This window comes from Mirounga leonina, unplaced genomic scaffold, assembly GCF_011800145.1.
Source record: "Mirounga leonina isolate KUSES-001 unplaced genomic scaffold, KU_Mleo_1.0 Mir_177, whole genome shotgun sequence".
Lineage (NCBI taxonomy): Eukaryota > Metazoa > Chordata > Mammalia > Carnivora > Phocidae > Mirounga > Mirounga leonina.
Window position 1 is genome coordinate 666,220 of NW_023270459.1, and position 21,540 is coordinate 687,759.

General features: G+C 53.7%; 1 protein-coding gene across 7 annotated transcripts; it reads left to right on the plus strand.

Moving 5' to 3' along the window:
• The first annotated feature begins 19 nt into the window (after positions 1 to 19).
• CUNH19orf47 (chromosome unknown C19orf47 homolog) lies at positions 20 to 19,604 on the plus strand. 7 transcript variants are annotated; one of them, XM_035023346.1, is made up of 9 exons: positions 20 to 95; positions 4,234 to 4,285; positions 7,355 to 7,442; positions 7,568 to 7,682; positions 9,311 to 9,392; positions 12,730 to 12,867; positions 14,341 to 14,493; positions 16,033 to 16,103; positions 17,627 to 18,562. In XM_035023346.1, the coding sequence occupies exons 2-9, from the start codon at positions 4,267 to 4,269 to the stop codon at positions 18,119 to 18,121; spliced, it is 1,161 nt and encodes a 386-aa protein (XP_034879237.1). In that variant the 5' UTR covers positions 20 to 95; positions 4,234 to 4,266; the 3' UTR covers positions 18,122 to 18,562. The 7 variants fall into 7 exon arrangements, with proteins under 7 accessions (XP_034879237.1, XP_034879239.1, XP_034879238.1 ...); XM_035023348.1 differs by lacking the exon at positions 20 to 95 and adding an exon at positions 1,460 to 1,550; XM_035023347.1 differs by lacking the exon at positions 20 to 95 and adding an exon at positions 2,060 to 2,205.
• The last annotated feature ends 1,936 nt before the right edge of the window (positions 19,605 to 21,540 follow it).

Consider the following 21,540-nt stretch of genomic DNA (forward strand, 5'->3'; position numbering starts at 1 on the left):
GGGAGGGCAGCCGGGCCGAGGGAGGAGGGTCTGACAGTTGGCGCTGCCGGGAGGGAGGGCGGGCAGCGCGTGTGGGCGCGGGCGCGGAGGGTCAGGTGAGGCGCGGGCCAGGGGGTGGTGGGACCGGGCAGGATGCGGAGGGGATGGATGGCGTCCTGGTTCTGGAATCAGTCTCGGCGTCGCTCTGCGGCCCGGACAAGCGACTTCTTTCTCTGAACCTCAGTTTCCTCCTCTGTAGAATGGGGGCCAGAATCTGACTGTAGCATCCTCCTTATGGCTTAGAGTGAGAGGTCTGCTCGTGCATGTCGGAGACCCTAGTTCAGCGCCTAGCACACTGCACACTTCGTTACTATACTGTTATTGTTAGTACTGTACCGATGATAATGTTTGCGCTTGGCATGGAAGGTCTGGGTGTGGGAGCGTGCAATTGGAGGCCCGCCGATTTCGGTTCAAGTCCCAGCCCAGCTTTTGGCAGTAGGCCTATGCCTGAACCTCTCTGGACCTCATTTTCCGAATCTATACAATGAGGGTTAGTAGTGCTATACCATAGGGTCGTTGTGAGGATGCTGATGAAATGTGCGTGTAAATCCCTTAGCATAAGGGCTTCGCACAGTATTGAGTAGGAGCTCAGTGTATTGGGACTATGATAATAATGATTCTGAGAGTTATTGCTGTAGCTGGGACTTTCAGGGAAGTAGAGGGTAGGAGGAAGCTCAGAGACAGCAATAGGAAAAACTCGGAATCTGGAATTGGGCAAATCGACATCCTGCCACTTCCTATTTGACCAATTTTGCCAGATCTCATAGATGTAGATTTTTCTTTTTAAAACCACTGATGCATTTTCCTCCAGTCAATTAATTTGAGCAGGAAATTTCGTATTGGCGTACTTATGGAAAACTAGCATTGCTGGCCACGAAAAGAAGGAAAACGTAACCTGAAATACAACAGAAGCCGAATAGTCTATTTAAATTGTAGACGGAAGCTGAAAGAGATTTGAAAAGGGAATATCACGGTCCCACGGGCACTGTCAAGTTATACTCTGTTCTTTGCTCACACTTTGCACGTGGCTGACATTAGGTCAGTGACTGTCCTACCCTTTCTCTACCTCACCGAAGTTTGATTTATTTAATGCATATGTACATAGCACTTATCACCTGCCCAGCATTGTTTTAAGGACTTGGTGTTTATGAACTCACTTCATCCCTCTAACCATTTTAAGAATAGATACCCCTATCATTCTTGTTTTCTATTTGAGGGAAGTGAGATCCAGAAAGGTTAAGGTTAACCCCTGGCCCCCAGGGGCGGGGTTTGGAAGTGGTAAAGTCAGGATGTAGATCCAAGCCTTTCAAGGGCTTAGCAAGGGAGTCTGATACATGGTAATTACTTGAGTTTTAGGAACCGTCATTTGCTATTATTATTAACATTCCAATTTTCACTGTTTAGAAAGTTAGCGCTGGAGACGGGCTTTTAATGGAGGAGAGAGGCAATTGAGTCCAGCAGGGGGACTTCTGCAGATGTAGGGAGAGGATACCAGTTCCCAAAGGCTTCTGGTAAGCATTAACTGACACCTCGCAAAGACTGACCACAGCGCCTGGCTTGTAGTAATCCCTCAGCCAGTGTTAATCATAGGCATTGGGCTGACTTGGATTCAAATCCTGGCCCTATAGTTCCTTGCTGTGTGACCTTGGACCTGCCGCTCTCATTTGTAACATGGGGATCATTTTAACTTTTTTCCCCCAGGTGGTTGTGAGGAGACACCGAGCTGTGTATACTCAGTGCCTGGCACGTAAACTTTGGACAAGAGTTACCGAATGGGCAGTGGATCAGGGAGAACTTGTTTTCGAATCCCAGTGAAGTCACTTGGTAGATGTGGCATTTGACAAATGACTGTACCTCGATGAGTCGGTTTTTTTTCATCGATCAAAATGGGGCTAATAATAGTCCTCCCTCATGAGGAGGTTGTGAGGTGTCAGCATGATGCCTGGCTCTGGTCCTGGGGCATAATCAGTGCTTGGTATGTGACATGTTGTCTTTCTGTCTGATATATTGAAGCCTCACCATGCCCTGCTCTTGGAGAGACGCTGGTGGCGTTGGCTTTGTCCAGTGGCAAAATCCAGAAGGCAAACTTAGGAGTCAAGTACGGGGGCAGAGTGATGTCTATGGTCCTGTTCATCAATAAGAGATGCAACAGCAGCATCAGAGAAGGTCAGGATGAACCCCAGTTGGAGGCAGAGGGGAGAGTCTCTGGAGGAGAGTCTCTGGGGACTTTGGGAAAGCTTCACAAAGTGGGTGACGGCCAAACAGAGTGAGGAGAGCTTGCCAGGAGGACAGGATAAGAAAGCATTTCAGGCACATGTGAGCGTGGGAAAACCGGGAGGCAGGCAAAGCCCTAGTCGGAGGAAAGGCTAAGACAGGAGGCCTGGGAGGTAAGAATAGCCAATGCTTCCAGACTCTTAGGGTGCATGGGCGCTGCCTCAGGTACTCTGAGCATAGAAGCTCATCTGGTGTTCTAGCCGTCCTCCAAGAGAAGTAACATCTATACCGTCCTTATTTCCAGATGGGGACACCAGGCCTGACTGGTGAAGTAACTTGCTGAGACCACGCAGCTAGGAAGTGTTAGAGCCAGATTTGAACCCCGTGGTCTGGTTCCAGAGTCCTTACTCTCATACCGTCTCTGTTGTACCAACAGAATGGGGGCAGGGAGGGGCATTTAGTGTGATGGTGAGCAGAAAGGGTCTTCTGCACCCCGTGGAGCAAGCAGAGGAAGGGTAAGGGAGAAGGATCAGAATTGGGGGCCAGGGGGTGCTTGGGTGGCTCTGTTGGTTAAGCGTCTGCTTTTGGCTCAGGTCATGATCTCAGGGTCCTGGGGCTCCTTGCTCAGTGGGGAGTCTGCTTGTCCCTCTGCCCCTCCCCCCACTCTCATGCTCTCTCTCAAATAAATAAAATCTTAAAAAAAAAAAAAAAATTGGGCCGGTGTGGGTAGAAGGGAGTATAGTGAAGGAAGAGGGCAGAGGGCTTGGAGCAGAGGGTAGGGCCAGAGAAGGATAGGAGGGCTGAGTGGGACAAGTGGTCCTGGAGGCAGATCACAGTGAATTATCAGGCAAGGAAGTTTTTCCCTTTAGTTTCCTTTTTTTTTTTTTTTTTTAGATTTTATTTATTTATTTGACAGAGAGCATAAGCAGGGGGAGCTGCAGCGGAGGGAGAGGGAGAAGCAGGCTCCCCGCTGAGCAGGGAGCCCAACTCGGGGCTCGATCCCAGGACCCTGGGACCGTGACCTGAGCCGAAGACAGAACCGACTGCGCCACCTAGGCGCCCAGTAATGTTCAGGGGAAAGTCCCCGTGGTGCTAATATGTCCTTAACAGCTTTCTGGCACCTGCTTGTCTTACCTAAGCGGACGTTGGTTTTCCATTTCTTGTCCTGATGTGGTGGCCCACCTCTCTGCCCTCAGCTCCACCCACTTGCCTCCCCCTGCCCCCTCGCCTCCACTTCCCGCAGTCATCCCGGCTCCGTGCCGTCTCGCACCCATGCCAGATGGGCGCTTGGCTCTGGACACTGGACTTGCTATACCTTCTCCTGGAATACTCTTCCTCTGTAAAACCAAAGGGCTCACTCCTCCACCTCCTTCGGGTCTCTGTCGCTTTAGAGGGGTCTCCCCTGTTCGCCCTATTTCGAATCACAACCCCTCCCTCCTTTGCCAGGCCCTCTCTGTTCTGCGTGACACCGAGGGCTTTCTGACTCACCGTATTGTGATCCGTTTTGCTTGTTTACTCTCTCGTCCCCCTTCCCCTGTCCCACCTAGATGCCACGCTCTGTATTTTTGTTCACCTCAGGATCTTTAGCTCCTAGAATAGTGCCTCGCACGTCGTAGGCTGTCGGTAAATAATTTGTGAATGGATGACTAATGGGTATTTATGGTTAAAGTCTTGAGCGGGGGGGGGGGGTCTTTTTTTTCTCTCCCTCTCTTATCCCAGCCAGAAACTTCTGAGGTGTGTGGGGATGGAGCTGTGGACATTTGCCGTCCCTGGGCCTTGTCCCAGGCAACCATGAGAGTTGTGGCAGCTCTGTCCCAGGCTGACTTCCTGCCAGGTGTTCAGGCTATTCCTGGGCTGTGAGCCCCCAGCCTGGGCAGTCTTCTCTGGCCGGCAGGCAGGCCTGACAGGCAGCAAAGGAGGGACAAACACTCACAGCCCGGCAGCGACTCATGGGCCCTCTGCCCTTGTTCTCTCTTCCAGGCTCCCGGGAGCAGCACCAGGGCCGGAGAGACAATGGTCTCAGTGACTATGGGTGAGTCTGTGGCCTTCTTCCTGGAGCTCCCCCTCCCCACTGCCCTTTCTGAGGTATGACCTTGGACGAGGTGGGGGAGGGAGGGCCAGGTCACTGGCAGGAACAGCTGTTGCCTGAGGACCTCGGAGGCGGCGGGGCGGCGGCCTGCCCAGGGCCTGCCCGGGGCCTAGCCGCTCTGTATCTTGGCCTCCCGACGGCATAGTCTAGCATTTAAGAACTTGGTGATGTGGAGCCCAGCAGAGCCTCGGTTTTCTCACCTGTAAAATGGAGAAACTAGCAGTCCCCATGTCCTGGGATGCTGTAAGGGTTAAGGAGGTTATCGCATGTCAGACCTTGGGCAGGGTTCCCAACAAATGTTAGCCGTTAGGATTCTCATAAGCCTCATCACTATATTCTCTTTAGGCTCTGCACGGTGGGATTGCCAAAGCACAGAGGTTAGCGGGTAGCTTGTACGTCTTTTGAGATTTGTGCGTATAGAGAAGTACATAGGACATCCTTGTGTGGTCATGAGAGCAATTAGAAGGCAAACGCTGGACTACATCCTTAATGATTCCATTTCTATAAAGCACAGAAAGAGGCAAAACCAATCCATGCTGTTTGGAAGGTACTGGATGCCCTCGAGAAACAGAGAGACGTCACTACATAGGGAATGTGGTGGGGGCAGGGGGGGTGCTTCTGGGATGTTGGGAATGGTCTATCTCTTGCTCTCGGTGTGGCTTCTTTTGCTCCACCTAATGGCTGGAAGTCCTCTCTGGCTGCGTGTAGCTGCAGTTCTTTCCTTTGAGCGGCTGTGTAGTATTTCCTGCGTGAGTGACCACCCTTGGTTTCTCTGCTTCTGGCTGTGGATCCTGCATTGCTTCTGGGCTGGGGCTGTTAACAGACCAGCTGCTGTGAATATTCCAGTGTGCGTCTCCTGCTGTGTACGGCAAGCCGTACCTCACTGAGTCCACGACGCACGTCGTGTGTCCCCTCTTACTCTTTCTGGAACAGGGGTGCTCCTGACCATTTACTTGGCAACATATTTTTCTCTTTAGTGAAATGATGGCAAGAACCCGATGTGGGGACGTTTGCAGTTCCTCGACTTTGTTTCAGGCTGCTAGCCACCCCCAAACGATGTGGCCCCTTTTCCCTCCTTAATAACAATGTAACTGAGATACGGTTCACATTTTACACGATTCCCCTATTTAAAAAGTGTACAGTTCAGTGGTTTTTATATTCTGTGTTCAGAGTTCTGCAACCATCAGCACAGTCAGTTTCAAAACCTTTTCATCACTCCCCCGAAAGCCCCCATACCCATTAACTAATAGTCACTCTATTTTCTTTTTTTTTTTTTAATTTTTTTTTTTAAAGGTTGTATTTATTTGACAGACAGAAAGACAGCCAGAGAGGGAACACAAGCAGGGGGAGTGGGAGAGGGAGAAGCAGGCTGCCCGCGGAGCAGGGAGCCCGATGCGGGGCTCGATCCCAGGACCCTGGGATCATGACCTGAGCCAAAGGCAGACGCTTAACGACTGAGCCACCCAGGCACCCCAATAGTCACTCTCTTTTCCCTGCCAGCCCCTGGCAACCACTAATCTGCTTTCTGTCTCTGTAGATCTCTATAGATGTTTACCTATTCTGGACATTTCGTATAAATGGGATCATTATGTGTTTTTTTTAATGGACAAGGTTGCCTGCTTTTGGCTAATAGAACCCAGGGCCCCATGCCTGGGCAGGTGGATAGTGTAAGGCAGAAAAAGGCCCCCTGTCCTCTGGGCTGGTGGCAGAAGTCCTGAGGGCACGAGCTCCTCACCTCCCCTCAAATCTTGGGGAGATAGGCCTGTGGCCAGGTGGGCAGAGGGGTGGCCCCTGGGCCTGTGCCCGAGCCCTGAAGTCACCTAGACCAGAGTCTCTTTCCCCACTCTGAGCCTCAGTGGTCTTGTAAGCAAAATGGGCATAGCAGTAGCAAATTTCTTGTTTTGATTGTTGGGTGTAGTGCTATTAAAGAAGAAAGTTTCCCCAGTGAAACCACGGCACACCATTGATTGCCAGGTGGCTCTTAGTTTCAGAGATATTAAAATGTGAAAAGAAAGTTCTTAGAATTAGTGATCTTATCTAACACCTGTTGGCCAGACCAGGGTCAGTTTGAAGGTCACACCCAAGAGGCTAAACAGAGAAGTTTAGAAAAAATAAGGCTTCATAGGTGGGTGTGTCCCTGCTCTTGGCCTTGGCAGTGGTAGTGGTGGCAGAATAAGAATAGCATAGCAGCAGCTGCTATGAGATGAGATTGTCCCCTGGGCCAGGTGTCACTTAAAGTCCTTTATGGGGACTCTCACCGAGTCTGCACAGTGATCCAAGGATGTAAGGATGTGGGCGTTATCACTGGAATGTGAGCTCAATGAGGGCAGGGACGTTGTCTTGTGTCCTGGAATCCCCAGTGCTTAGAACGGGACCTGGCCTGTGCCAGGTCCTCGGTAAATCCTCACTGAGTGTATTATCCCTAAATTTACAGAGGAGGAAACGGAGACCCCCAAGCTTTAACTTCCCATAGGCCCTTAGCCAGGAGGTGGCAGAGCCAGAATTTGAACCCAAGCACCAAAGCCTCTGCTTGCTGGTTCTGTGGTGAGGAGAGGGCTTGCTGACGCTCACAGGCCGGCTGTGTCCCTTCTTTCCGGTCCCCTGTGGATCCTGTCACCCTCGGGAGCTGGGCCTGCCAATGGGGACCAGGGTGGAGAACCCAGAGTCCCGGCTCCCTGAACTCGGGCACTGGCCAAGCGTGGGGATGATCATGGTGGCTCGCAGCCAGGGCAGAGCTGTGGGCAGAAGGGCCGTACAGAAGCACATGGGCTTCGTGTTCTCAGTCTCCTCAGGCCTCCTTTGTGGCCTCAGTCTCCTGGTTGGCAGAGTGAGGGAGTCCTAATGCTGCCGAGCTCCTCGCAGGGGTGTGGGCGGGCTGAGTTCCACAGTCCGCGTGAAGCGCTTGGCCAGAGCCTGGCGTGTGGTGAGCATTTAATTTGTGGGAGCCGTGGTTTTGCGGCTACTCTTCTCTGGAGAGAATAATGGGAATAATGAGCCCTGTCCATCCCCTAGCCACTTCCGAATGGATCCAGTTCTTTAAGGAAGCCGGCATTCCTCCGGGGCCTGCTGTCAATTACGCCGTGATGTTTGTGGATAATAGGTAAGGGGGCTGAGGGGACAGAGCGGGAACTTGGAGAGAGGAGGGGAGAGGTGGGGGGAGAAGGAAGCTGGCCGGCCCATCCATCCTGACCCACTGGTGGCCTCACTGGTGACCCTCCCCTGCAGGATCCAGAAGAGCATGCTGCTGGATCTCAACAAAGAGATCATGAATGAGCTGGGCGTGACTGTGGTGGGCGACATCATTGCCATCCTCAAGCATGCCAAGGTGGTGCACCGCCAGGTGGGTGCGCAGCCCAACCCCTTGGTCCCTGGGTTTAGGGTGCGGTGGAGGGACAGCAGCAGAGCCAACAGGAGGCTTGGAAGCAAAAGCGGGCAGACCTGAGTTCAAAGGCTGGTTGTACCATTTGCTGTGTGACATTGGGCGTGTTGCCTAACCTCTCTGAGCCTTTCTTTCTCCATTGGTAGAATGCAGCTAGGCCGATGTATCTTGCAAGGTGGTTGTAAGTATTGAGTTCAATAAAGCCCCAGTACAGTGCAAATAGTGGGGCCTCAGTAAAGGCTCTCTATTATCATTACTAGTTCTCATCTTCCTCAGGATAATCATCATTAGCAGGACTCTTCTCTGTCCCCAGGACAGGAACCCCCCCTGTGGGACTCAGTCAGTGACTTGGCCAACAGCATGGTTATTCCATTCTTGGCCCCTCCACTTACACTGACCTTAGACGAGTGATCTTTACCTCCCTGAGTCTCTCTGAAACAGGCTTTTCACACTCCACTCCTGTATCGGGGACTGTGGCCACCTACCAGATAGTGTATATGGCACCAAGCGCCAGACCTGGAACGAAGAGCTTGTTGACTCTTGATAGCAGACACTTACCAAGGCTTTCCCATAGCCTGCCAGGACCTGTCTCCATCCTTTACGCATTTTAACTCGTTTATGGCTCACTGCACTCGACTGAGAAGGAAGCTTGCCTCAGAGCTGTGCTCTCAGACTCTCACTTTACCGAACACTGGCTGCTTCGCCCACCCAGGGACAGGCCTTCGCCTGGCCATCATCCCATCCAGCCAGGACCCCACAGTGAGCGCTCTCTCAAGTCGGGGGCGTTCCCTGAGTTACCACAGAGCAGGTCACCGAGCCAAGCTATTTTTTTCCCCTTTAAACTTTTAAATTTGGGGCGCCTGGGTGGCTCAGTTGGTTAAGCGACTGCCTTCAGCTCAGGTCATGATCCTGGAGTCCCGGGATCGAGTCCCGCATCGGGCTCCCTGCTCGGCAGGGAGTCTGCTTCTCCCTCTGACCCTACCCCCTCTCATGTGCTCTCTCTCATTCTCTCTCAAATAAATAAATAAAATCTTTAAAAAAAAAAAACTTTTAAATTCGGGAACAACTTTAGGTTTACAGAAAAATTCCAACAACAGTACAGAAAGTGTCTTATCTCCCTCATCGAGCCTCCCCTCAGGCTAGCACCACACACAGCCATGGCGCGTTTGTCAAAACTAAGAAACGAACGGTAGCACGCTCCCACTAACTACACCACAGACTGCTTGGATTTTCTCAGTTCTTTCACCGATGTCTTCTTTCTCTTCCGCGAATACCACCTTGCAATTCACTTAAGTCTCCTTACGTCTCCTTGGCCTCTGTTAATTTGTGACAGCTCCGTAGTCTTGCCCGGTGCTTGATGACCTTGACGGTTTTGAGGAGTACTGGTCAGGTGTTTTGCAGAACGTTTCTCAGTTTGGGTCTTTCTGCTGCTTTCTCATGGTTGGGGGTGAAATGTTCTGCAATCTCTTCTCTAGCAGCTCGGGCTCTGATCCCTCCAGTGTTGCTCAGATTTCTGTTCCCGGACCTCGTGCCCTTGTCCCTCTGGTAACCCAGACACCTGTTTTTGTTGTTGTTGTTGTATTTTACAGGACATGTGCAAGGCTGCCACTGAGTCAGTGCCCTGCAACCCCAGCCCCATCCCAGGCGAGATCCGCCGCGGCGCCTCCAGCGGTGAGTCCCACCCACCGGGGGTCCCTTCCCTTTATTCATGGAGTTTAATTGTCAGGGGGACACATCTGGAGTCTGCAGGGGTGAAACAAAGCCATCTGAGGTTCTCTCAGCGGCCGATTTGCATTGGTGGCTGTTCTGTTCTATAAAGTTCTATAAAGCGAACACTGAATTAGCGAGTCCCGAGTCGCTGCTCGCGGAGGAAATACAAGGTTAGGTTCCTGTGAGCCTCTGGTTACAACATCTTTGTCAACTGCTCAGTGCAGACCCGACTTTATGTGTATTTCTGTTTAAAGACCTTTCATTTGTTATATGTTGTCGACGCATTAACATCAAGCTGGGGACCAGCAGCACTGTAACACGTGCCTGGACGAAGCTAATCTAACACATATGTTTTCTCCGTAAGGCACATCACTTGGGAGTACTAGAAAGCACCTTGTCACTATGCTTGGGGGCCATTTTAAACAGCAAAGTCACTAAGAAAAAGCACAAAAATGTAAAAACATGGCACGAAATAGACCGTGAGAAGCCTACTTGTTTACTTGTGTGAGAGCTGACCCAGGAAGGCAGAGCGTCACCTCGTTTGACTTCAGGGGGCGAGTGCATGTCAGGTGACTCAGGTCTTTCACCGTTCAGTGCCTGGCTGTGGATGACCACAAAAGGGCCACAAGTATTGGTTTTGGGGTTACAAATCAATGTTAGCGAAGAGGCAAATTTGCAAATAGGGAATCTGTGAATGGTGAGAACAGACTGTATTTATACATTTGTTTTTTTCAGCAGTGTGATACCTTTTTTAAGAAAAATAAACCTGGGGCGCCTGGGTGGCTCAGTTTGACAGAGAGAGACATAGCGAGAGAGGGAACACAAGCAGGGGGAGTGGGAGAGGGAGAAGCAGGCTTCCCGCCGAGCAGGGAGCCCGATGCGGGACTCGATCCCAGGACCCTGGGATCATGACTTGAGCTGAAGGCAGTCGCTTAACCTACTGAGCCACCCAGGCGCCCCAAATTGGGAGTTCTTTCCTGGGACAGTCTGCCTGAACTTACATATGGGAAAGGGTGCAATCATGAAAGTACAGCTGACTCACTTTCCACAGGCCAACAGCCGTGTAGCCAGCAGCATCCAAATCCAGGAACAGAAACCTGACCAGCATCACTGCCCCCCTCTCCAGGGCACCCATTACCCTGATTCCTCACAGCACAGGATGTCTATTTTTGTTAGTCTTTTTTGCTAGTCTGTCAAGTGTATATAACTGAAGTCAGATAGCATGTATTTTTTTATACCCTTCTGAAGGTCTTTGTTTAAAACAAATTTAAAGAAGTAAAACTAACAAAAATACTAGTGGAGAAAATAGGCAATTGGGAGGAATAGGGGAAACAGGCAAAGAGGGAAAGGGAGGAGGGAAGAATGTTCCAGAACAGCATTTTTGGTACACTCACTTGTATACACTTTATAACGTACGCTTTTGAATATGCGTGTCTGTATCTGTGTGTGTCTGACGTCTGACTACAGCTTAAATTCATTAGGGCAAAGACAGAGTTGTTCTCTTCCACCTAAATGGTGCTTACCTGTCGTGATGAAACATCATATCCCTTATCCCTTTCAAGCAAGACGTTTCCCTCTGGGTACACTGCAAGAGGCAGGGCCTCTCAACTGCTTACCTTCTATAGCAGACCATCCCAGTCATCCCAGGAGAGTCTGCACAGCTCGCCGGAAAGCCATCCCTATCCGGCTTCAGAGCTGTCTGAAGAAAAGTCTTGGGAAAATTGTGAAAGGGTATATACCGGTCATTACCAGGGGAGTGAGCAGGGCTGAAAACCGACCATTTTTTCCTGGTAGGGGGAAGGAGGAGGTCTGGTTGGGAAGGGCCAATCCCTGGACTTTGGAAGGCCCCAATTCTTCTTCTTTTTGTTTAATTTAAATTTAATTGGCCAATTTCTAGCACATCCATCAGTTTCAGATGTAGTGTTCAATAATTTATCAGTTTCATATACTACCCAGTGCTCATCACATCACATGAGGAAGGCTCCAGTTCTTGACCTGGGTGGTGGGTACGTGGGAGTTGACTTTCTGTTAAGTGGTCTGTGTGGGTTTGATGTATTTTTTCTGTATGCTATACTTATAATTTCAAAAACCAACCAAGCAACCTATAATTGCAATAGCACATCAAGGGTCAGTATGGGGGACTTCAGCAGGTTTTGAGAGAGAGCACATAGCAGAAAAAGGGAAGGCTTTTGGGGGGTGGGTAAGATGGAATACCAAAATCTAAAAGCCAGTGGGGGTGGGGGATCCCCGGGACTGTGGAGCGAGCTGTGGCAGCATGAAGCTCTTCCCCAAGAGCTTTTGAAACCCGGGCCCTAAAACCAGCTACACTGTGCCCGAGACGAGACCCATGTCCTTCCCACACTGGGGCTGGCCCTCCCGTCTGCGTGCTGTAGCTCCCCCCTGGTGCCCTGGGATCCCTCCTTCTGCTCTGCAGAAGACTGGAGCTGCCAGAGACGGCCCTCACTCCTGTCCCGCATCCCCAGAGGGACGTCACTGCATGTCTTCCCGTGGCCTCCCTGGAGACGGACTCACCATTGCTCAGGGGCCTGGCGGAGGGACCCCCTCCCGGAGTCCCCGCTTCCTCACCTGTAAAATTGGCCTGCAGTAGATCCTGTTCTGGTAGGGGTGTTGGGATTTTCCGTGAGAGTGTTCATTTTTGCCAGTGGATGTTTATGGAGGACCTGTGAAGCTCCAGAAACTGTTGCAGCCACTGGGGATACAGAAATAAACAGGCATTGTCTCCTGGTGGGGCCTGCATACTCACCAGAGAGCCCACCAGTAGATAAATCTGTGTCATTTAGTGTCAAGCAGTAACTAGGGTTGTGAGACAAAAGCAAGCCTAGCATAGGGTCAGGCCGGTGGAGGTTGATGGAGTGGTGCGGGAAGCTTTCTCTGAGGAGGTGCCATCGGAGAGGAGACCTGAGTGAAGAGCCAAGGCAAGCTGGTTGGTGCTCAGGGAACTGCATGCCTGGTCGAGGGAACAGCATGTGCTATGAAGAGGTGCTGGGTGGGGAAGATCCCCCAGACCAGCTTGGCTGAAGCGGAGCCGGGAGAGGAGCTTGGGTGAGGTGTGATGGGAACCAGGCTGATCTAGGGCCACAGGAAAGGCCCCCACGCAGCGAGGGGTGGGCTGGCTACTGGTTAGACTGGCCCGCCCCCAGGTATCCCCATCATGGCCGTGTAGACACAGCGTGACTCCAGCTGCCCCTTCCCCATTCAGTCCCAAGGCTTTCCTTCTCCGTCCTGGCCTCCATCCCCAGGCCCCTGGCACGATGACTCTCCCCTTTCCTCCCCGCAGCCGCCTCTCGAATGATCACCAACAGCCTGAACCGCGACTCCCCACCTGGCACTCCCCCCAGGCGGCCGGACACCAGCACCTCCAAGATCTCAGTCACTGTATCCAACAAGATGGCAGCGAAGAGTGCCAAGGCTGCTGGTGAGGGGACTTGGGTGGATGGCGGGAGGAGCTGGGAGTGAGGGTGGGTTGGCAGATGGTATTCGGAGGTCATGTTCCCAATGTAGCAGGGTGCTTTGAAGACCACAGGGTGTCCAAAGTGTTCAGGCTTGGTCAAGCCCCTGCACCTCTGTGGACCTTGCTTACCCAGGCTGTAGAATGGGGACAGCGGGAAGCCCTTGAGACGGTGTACCTAACGGTACAAGTGCATTGCGGTTCAATCGTTTTAGATTTTTTATCTATTTTTTTATTGTGGAAAGAAACACTTAACATTGACATTACTCTCTGCATAAAGTCTTAAGTGTTCAGTACAGTGCTGTGGACTGTAGGTGGCTCAGTCTCTTTTCCCAGATGCTCACCAGGGCCCATACTGGTGCCAGGCCCTGTGCTTGAGGCAGGGGTCAGAGGTCAGCCAGGAGGATCCTTCCAGACCTTCGACCTGATCCTCTCACCCTGGGCTAGGACTCTCCAGAGCGTCCCATTGTCCCGGTAGTAAAGTCATCTTCCCACATGTCCTTATAGGCTCCGTATAATGTGCATCCATCTCCTGCATCTCTTCCCCTGGCTCCCTCCCATGGGTCCCTTCCAGGCTCCTTCCCGTCGTGGGCCGTTGCCCTGATGTTCCTTTCTCCCAGCACACTCTTCCTCCAAAGACTTCTGTGCTTGGCCTTTGTTTTTCTTCCAGGTCTCAGCCTGAAAGCTGGGAATAGGACTCCGGCCTTTGGGCTTCCAAGCCCGCCTCCTGCTGCCTGCCCCACAGTCCTGCCTTTATTGGCCTCACCCCCACAGCAAAGATCTTGGCACAAGTGGAAACCGAGGCCCAGGGAAGGGCCCTGTCCACCTCCACCGCCCGTGCTCCCTTTCTGCCCTGTGTGTTTAGAAGCGCCTCCTCCCCGTCTTTGGCCTTTTTGATTTGTGTGTCATGAGCAAGAAAGTTAAAATTCATTTCTGAAGTATTAAAAGGACGGTGAGCCTGGGAGTGACCTGGCTCAGATGTGTTGAGGGGATGCTGTTTTTTTTTTTTTTTAATCTAAGTGAGGTATAATTTACTTATGTACGATGTACACATTGTAAGTATACAGTTTGATTAATTTAAAAAAATTGTTACACCCGTGAAACCACCACCTAGCTGGAGCTCTTGAACCTTTCCCTCTTTCTGAGGGGACTCTGGCTGGGCTGGGAGGTGAGCCTACGGGGGGCAGGGATGGAGCCACAGGGAGCCTTGCGAGGCCTGCCACCGAGTGGGGATTCTGAGCGCCATCAACAACCCTGTTGCACCTAGACCTCTGAATTTCTTGGTGATTCGGAGTCAGTGGTGGTTGGGAAGATGAGGGATTCTAGTCATTCAAACACATGGAAGTAAAGGGCACATTTGTGCCCTTCACTGGGCGTCCAGCCCCCAACTCAGGAGAACATTCCATCCCAGAAGATGCTCACTCCCCCCCTCCTCCCCAGCAGCCCTGGCCCGCCGGGAGGAGGAGAGCCTGGCTGTCCCCACCAAGCGGCGCCGGGTCACAGCCGAGATGGAGGGGAAGTACATTATCAACATGCCCAAAGGCACCACCCCCCGGACCCGCAAGATTCTGGAGCAGCAACAGGCGGCCAAAGGTATCGGCCCGGTAGGGGCGCCCTTGGGCGTAGAGGCTGCATTTCCCTTTGGTTGCATGGTGCGGGGTTGGTCACGCCTGCAGGCCCTGGCCGAGAAGCAGGCTCTACTGAGATCCAGGGGGCCTTGGACCAAGGGGACAGCGATGGTGGCCGTAGAGGAGGAGGACATGTCACCGCCTCCGCCCTGTCGTCCTGCAGTTAGTGTAGCAGGGTTCCTTAGTGCCTCGTCTGGCGCCTCTTCCCCGAGCGGTGGGGACTTGGACTCCGTGACTCCTTGCCTGTGACGTGGGGACCATGCCTGGCTGAGGGTGGGTGCCCAAAGCGTGGGAACCATCATTATGAGCCAGAGGAGCCTGGTTGAGGTTCAGTCCCTAGCTGGGGTACAGAGAGGGTCTTCCCCACAGTGTTCCCTTTAGAATATTGTACGTGTCCTCATGGAAAAACATTCATATGGTGCAGAAGAATATACAGTACCAACGGACTCTGTCCCCTCACTCCCATATCCTACGCCATCGTTAACCTACCCAGACCAGCATCTGTGAGCTTGCAAGCATGCATTTGTACATAGGCCCATATGAGTGTTTCTTAAAATCACAAATAGCACCGTCCTGTAGGTATTGTTCTAGAACTTTTTTTTTTTTAAGATTTTTTTGGAGGGGGAGAGAGAGAGAGCATGAGCAGAGGGTGGGGGGTGCAGGGAGAGGGAGAAGCAGACTCCCCAGTGAGCAGGGAGCCCGATGCGGGGCTTGATCCCAGGACCCTGGGATCATGACCTGAGCCAAAGGCAGATACTTAACTGACTGAGCCATTCAGGCACCCCATTCTAGAACTTTTGTATTGAGATCTTTTCACCTGGATTGTGGATCTGCTTTCACTCTTTTTATTTTTTATTATTTATTTATTTTAAAGATTTTATTTATTAGAGAGAAAGAGAGAGAGAACAGGCAGGGGAGGGGCAGAGGGAGAAGCAGGCCTCCCGCTGAGCAGGGAGCCCAACACTGGACTCGATTCCAGGACCCCGAGATCATGACCTGAGCCGAAGGCAGACGCTTCACCGACTGAGCCTCTTAGGCGCCCCATGCTTTCACTCTTTTTAATGGTCATTTTATATTTGCATCATATTTATATATCATAACTTAGTAAACATTCTATCAATGGCTATTTGGGTTGGGATTTAGGGAGAGGGCTCATCACTAGTCAGCAGGCTCTCAGAGCCCCATGACCCCAAAAAGAGTGAAGGGAACAAGTAGGGATTAAGAACCCTTTGCGCACACACACATTTCTTGAACTTGTACAGTCTCAAGGAGCCCAAGGGTCAGTTTCATCGGATCCTTCCCACATTTGGCACTAGCCAGAGACGTGTGGGTCAGTGTTAGCCAGGGTGTAGACACAGAGTCTGTGCCTGCCTGGACCACAGCTGCCTGGGCCTGGACTAGCCGTGTCTCCCCTCCCTTGTCTGCACGATGCATGATGCTCGGCCAGGCCTGGGCTCCGTGCGCTGCTCAGCAGGTGCTGGCTGAGGGCTCACTTCCCTCCCAGGTCTCCAGAGGACGTCTGTGTTTGACCGCCTCGGCGCCGAGACCAAGGCAGACACAACGACGGGGAATAAAGTGAGTTGGGAATGGGGAAACCGCCTGAGTTCTCTAATTTGTCTTCCTTGCAGGTGTCGGTCCCACATCCAGCCCCTCATGCTCCCTGCGCCGCCTCACCCGCCTTAACAGCCTCAGTTCCCTTCTTTGCACCTCGACCTCTCTCCTGATTTACAGCGCTTGGGGTCTGGCCAATTCCTGCCTGCTGCCCTCGGGCCGCTCCCACCTCCTTGTCCCAGACTGGCCTCGGCATCTTCCCCTAAAGGGACTCCTTTCCCAGGCCCTGTCTCAGGGATGCCCCAGTGCCCCCATTCCAGGCAGGCTCCAGTGATGGCTCCATCTGCCTTCCCTGCTCTGCCACCTCCCCCCATCTCCTGCCCCTCCCCCACAGCGGCAGTGTGTGCCCACCCACAGGACAGGCCACCTGCTCCCCATCAGACGCTGCTCACCGCGGTCAGGATAAGCGCCACCCTCCTTGCCTTGGCCTGCAGGGCCCAGGGACGGTGTGTGCTTAGGAGCACACGGCCTGAGTCCTGCCTAGTGTGAATCCAGCTTTGCCACTCCCTGGCCGCATGGCCTTGGCCATGTCACTTAAGCTCCTTGTACCTCAGTTTCCTTATCTGTCTAGGACCCATCTCGTCGGGTGGTTTTGAGGATTAAGTGAGATACACCTGCACAGTGCTGGGGGTGTCTGATGCATGGTAGGCACGCTTTGAATGTCACCTTTGATTAACTGCGCCGGAGCTCCCCGGCTGCGTTTCCTGCCTCTCCACCCCTTGCTCACCAGGGCTTATCTGACCTTTTTCTCACCTCCTATAATCTTATCATGAGCATGATAATCACACTCGGGATCATGTGGTTAGAAGATGCAGCCACGTAAAGAGCTTAGCATAAAGAGCTTAGCAGAGAGCGAGTGCTCCATACATATGATTCTTATTCCTGCCTTGGGGGCTTGGCCCTCGCCCTTTTCTCGGCTGACTGATCATTGAGGGCCTGGCTTACACATCAGCACCTGGGAGAAGGTGTCCTTGAACTCCCAGAGGAAGCTTCCCCGTCTCCTGCTCGCCAGCACTCCTGTCTCGCCAGCACTCCCGTCTCGTCCAGAGAATGCACCACTGTTGTAATTAGGGAGTTGTTTGTGTCATTTCCGCGGCCAGATCTGTCTCCCCCGCTGGACTGTGAGCCCCCTGAGGGCAGGGCCAGGGACAGTTGGGACTCAGGAGATGCCTGAGTGAATGACCAAATTTGTCTTTTGCCATGTTCCCCTGCAGACCTTTGCAAATGGTCTTCTGTGTGTGGCCCACCCTCTCCCCATCTTTATTAGACCTATGTGCCGGAACTTTCAGATCTCATCTCAGATGTCCCTTGTCCAGGGAGTCTCTCCTGAACTTCGGCCAAGGTCAGTGGCTCTCACCACTGGCTAGTGTGTCGCCGTGTCACTGATGGGTGTTCCTCCCAGTGAGGCCAGGCACAGTGAGGCAGCACTGCACGCATGTGTGTTGAATGACTAAATGACTCACTTGTCCCGTCTCTGACCCCTGCAGCCCACAGGAGTTTTCAGCCGCCTGGGGGCCACCCCAGAGATGGACGAGGATCTGGCTTGGGACAGCGACAATGACAGCAGCAGCTCTGTCCTGCAGTATGCCGGGGTTCTGAAGAAGCTGGGCCGGGGCCCAGCCAAGCCCAGTCCCCAGCCGGCACTGACTGTCAAAGCCAAGGCCACAAGCTCGGCCGCGACGGCTGCCACCCCGACATTGCGACGCCTGGCCCTTTCCTCACGCCCAGGGCTTGAGAGGAAGCCAGAGTCCCTGTCCAAAGTCAGCATCATCCAGAGACTGGGCAAGGCTGCCCTTGTGCCCGAGGCCCAGGACAGCCAGGTCACGAGCACCAAGAGTAAGTCCTTGGCCGAGGTCAAGGTCACCATTAAGAGGACTCTGGTGGGGCCCCGGGGGAGCAGCTCCAGCGAGGGCCTGGGTGCCCAGATGGACCATGCGGGCACAGTGAGCGTGTTCAAAAGACTGGGCCGCAGGACCTTCTAGCCTCTGGGCGGGGCGCGGGCCCCTCTCCAGGTTCCTGGCTCTGGCAGAGGCTCCCGTGAGGCCATGCCCAGTCCTCTGCTGGCTCCTGGATGACACTGCTTGTCTCCCTCAGGCATTCGAGCCGGCCCGAGCTTTCTGGGGGCTCACCCCAGTGTTCTGAGTCCGACATGGTCGCTGTGGCCTGGCCTTGCTGCTCTAGGACTTTCCTTTCTCACGTCCTTTGTTCTCTCCTCTTGGACTGTGGCCTTTGGCAGGACCCACTTTTCTACCTCTCCCAGAGCCAAGTGCTCTTTTCCCTCCTCCGTTCCCCCTCCTGCCCCTCGGCAGCATTTGCTGCCTCCGCCCCAGCTCCCCGGCCTCCCCAGTTCCCCCCAGAGTCCCCCCACCTTACCGACGTCCCGACTTCCCTTCGCCCCTCTGCCCCTTCCCCCTTCTGTCTCCCCCCCCACCCCCGCTCCTTTAACTTCTCTGTCTCTCCCTCTCTTCACACTGTTCATTTCTCTTCTGTTTTCTGTCCCCGTGGCAAGGCCCGACTGTGCGCTGCGTCCTGCCTGACCCTCCTGCACCTCCGGCCTCCCAGCGGCCCCCTCGTCGGCGGTGGCGTCGAGCCTGTAGAGACTGTTAGCCGCCCTCAAGCACGGGCTGGAGGGACCTCCCCTGACCCTGGGCTGCAGCGGGGGCACCTCTGTTTTCCTGCCCTGGGCACCTTTTCCTCTGAAAGCCCGTGGTGGGTGGTGGGCAAGGATCGCCGGGAAGGGAGGCCAGTACCAAGAGAGAAAGAGAAGAAAACAGCTGTTTTAATATATTTTTGTGACTTTCAAACTGTTTCCCTCCCCTCCTTCAGGGTGAGTCACAGGGTTGTTTTTCACACGAAGCACAGTGTAGGTGGGGGTGCCAACGAAGGGTTGGGCTCTGTCCGTGAAGGTCAAGGCTCCACGTGGGCCATGTCTTTGCTGCAGGGAGTAATGGTCACGGTCACCGTTCAGGTGGACTTCCTCTTCCCCTCACCCAGCTCCTCTTCCGCCACTGTGTCCTCCCCCTCCGTATAATTTACCTGTTTCTGCCACTCTGCCTGTTGGTGGCTTTCCAAGCTGCAGGCTCCCTTGTGAGGCAGCAGGTTCCTGTTGATCTGATCATACACCTGCTCGATGCTGCACAGCCCCTTACTCCGTGCCAGGCCTGTTCTAGGAGCTGGGGATCCGTTGGGAGCAAGGCAGACAAGCCCCTGCCTGCGTGGCTGACCTCTCTAGCCAGGCAGATGGCGGTAGGGGGATCATGCTGTCGAAAGAATGGGAGGGAGGAGCAGAAGTGGCCAGGGCCTCTTCCGATGTTGGGGGTAAGGAGGCCTTTCAGAGGAGGCAAGGTTAAGGGCTGAGCTGGGAACGGTCAGAAGCGGCTGTGTGAGGTGCAGGAGGAGAGAGGGTCCAGGCAGGGGACACAGCCAGGGCAAAGGTCTGAGGTCGGAGGAGCAAGGAACACAAAGGCCAGGGCAGGGGGGTGGGGGGGGGGGGGGGGGGGGGGGGGGGGGGCTGGCCAGGGAGGGAGGGGCCTGCCACAGAGCACCGGTTGGGGCAGGTGGGCAGGGACCAGATGACCTGGGGCTTTGTGACCCGAGGTGAGAAATCTGGACATCTTCCAGAAGCCCTGAGAAGTTTGGGAGGGTTTAAAGCTGGCAAGCGATGGTCTGAGTTGCCTTTTATGAAGATGGCTTTGGCCCCCGTGAGGGGATAAATTGTGGGGAGGGCAGGGGTGGAGGCAGGGTGGCAGCCGTGCAGGAGCCGGGGCAAGGAAGGAAGGTGGCGTGGGGCGAAGCATGGGGAGGAGGGAGGCGTGGGCAGCGCAGATGGATGGGAAGTTGGGGTGCAGGGGGCGGGGAGCAGGGATCACCTAGAGGAGGGGCCGGAGCATCTAGCTGGTGCTGTTTGTGGAGACTAAGAGGTTGGGGAGGGAGGAGGCGAGGGCAGGAGGGCACTGGGCTGCTGGGACTCAGAGGGGGTGGCACCTGGGCTGGGGACCCACAGCTTGGGGGAGCGCTCAGGGAACTCTGTTCAAAGCCGAGGGCCTGGTGATACCAGCTGGAGAGGAGCATAGAAGCAGGAGAGGACCCAGAAGGGAATTGGGGGCCGTTTTCTCATTTAGAGAACAGAACTGATGTGATTAGCAAGGAATGGGCTGCAGTTTGGGAGACCTAAGAGCAGGTGAGGATGAGATGAGACTTCATCCATTTTTTTTTTTTTTTAATGCGGTATAATATACATGAGTGACCATTTTAACCATCTGTAAGGGCCCTGTCCAGTGGCATTAAGTACATTCCTGTTGCTGTATAACCATCACCACCATCCGTCCCCAGACCTGTGTCATCTTCCTGAGCCGATTGTCTGTTTATTTGTGGGTTTTGAGTCCTGTCACGTCGGGGGGCTGCTGTGTGTTGGGCAGTGGGCCGAGCACGGGGCCCGGGGTGTGAAGGGCTGGGCGTCGCTGTGAGGGCTGGTGGTAGGGCCCAGGCGAGGCCCGCGGGGCACTGCGTGAGGTCAGGCCTCTGGAGGGCAGTGGACGTGGACAGTGGTGATTCCGGAGGCTGCCCCTTCGTGGTGGTGGTGCCCCAAGGAGGGGGCTCGCACGCCTCCGCACTTTCCTTACTGCTCTTCAACTCTGTGTTACTATATTTAAGAGCCCTGGGTAATTTCTTTTTTTTTTTTTTTAAAGATTTTATTTATTGAGAGAGAGAGAGAGAAACAGCATGACAGGGGAGAGGGTCAGAGGAGAAGCAGGCTCCCTGATGAGCCGGGAGCCCGATGTGGAACTCGATCCCAGGACTCTGGAATCATGACCCGACCTGAAGGCAGTCGCCCAACCAACTGGGCCACCCAGGCGCCCCCCTGGGTAGCTTCTTTATGTTTAATGATGTAAAAACACGAATAGTTCACTTAACCATGAAAGGCTCATCTGCGTGAGGGAAGTCAGGTCACTGTTGCTCTTTACGGACACCCAGAGGGGAGTGCAGTGCCCAAGGTGTCACCCCGCTGACCGGCAGCCTTGCCCCTTGACCCCTGCCCTGTGCTGTCTCGAATGCAGTTTAAAACAAGGACCTTTTGGAAAGACGAGGGTGGGGTCCTAGGTTAGGAGTTTTGGATTTTCTAGAGTTATCTACATGTACATGTTCCCCCCCCACCACCGCATCAACTTGCCGTAGGAAGCATTTACAGATTTGGGACGCTGCAGGCCTTGAGAGTCACGCCCCATCCTGCCACCGTCTGCTGGCTGGACCGGACCAGACACCTCCCGTGCCTCAGAATCCCTGCCATTTGATTTGGCGATGCCCCCACACCAACCTCCACATCTGTGACCCACAGCAGTGCGTTATTGTTCCTCTGGTTGTATTAAATATTTTTGAGCTATTATACATTCACATGGTTCAA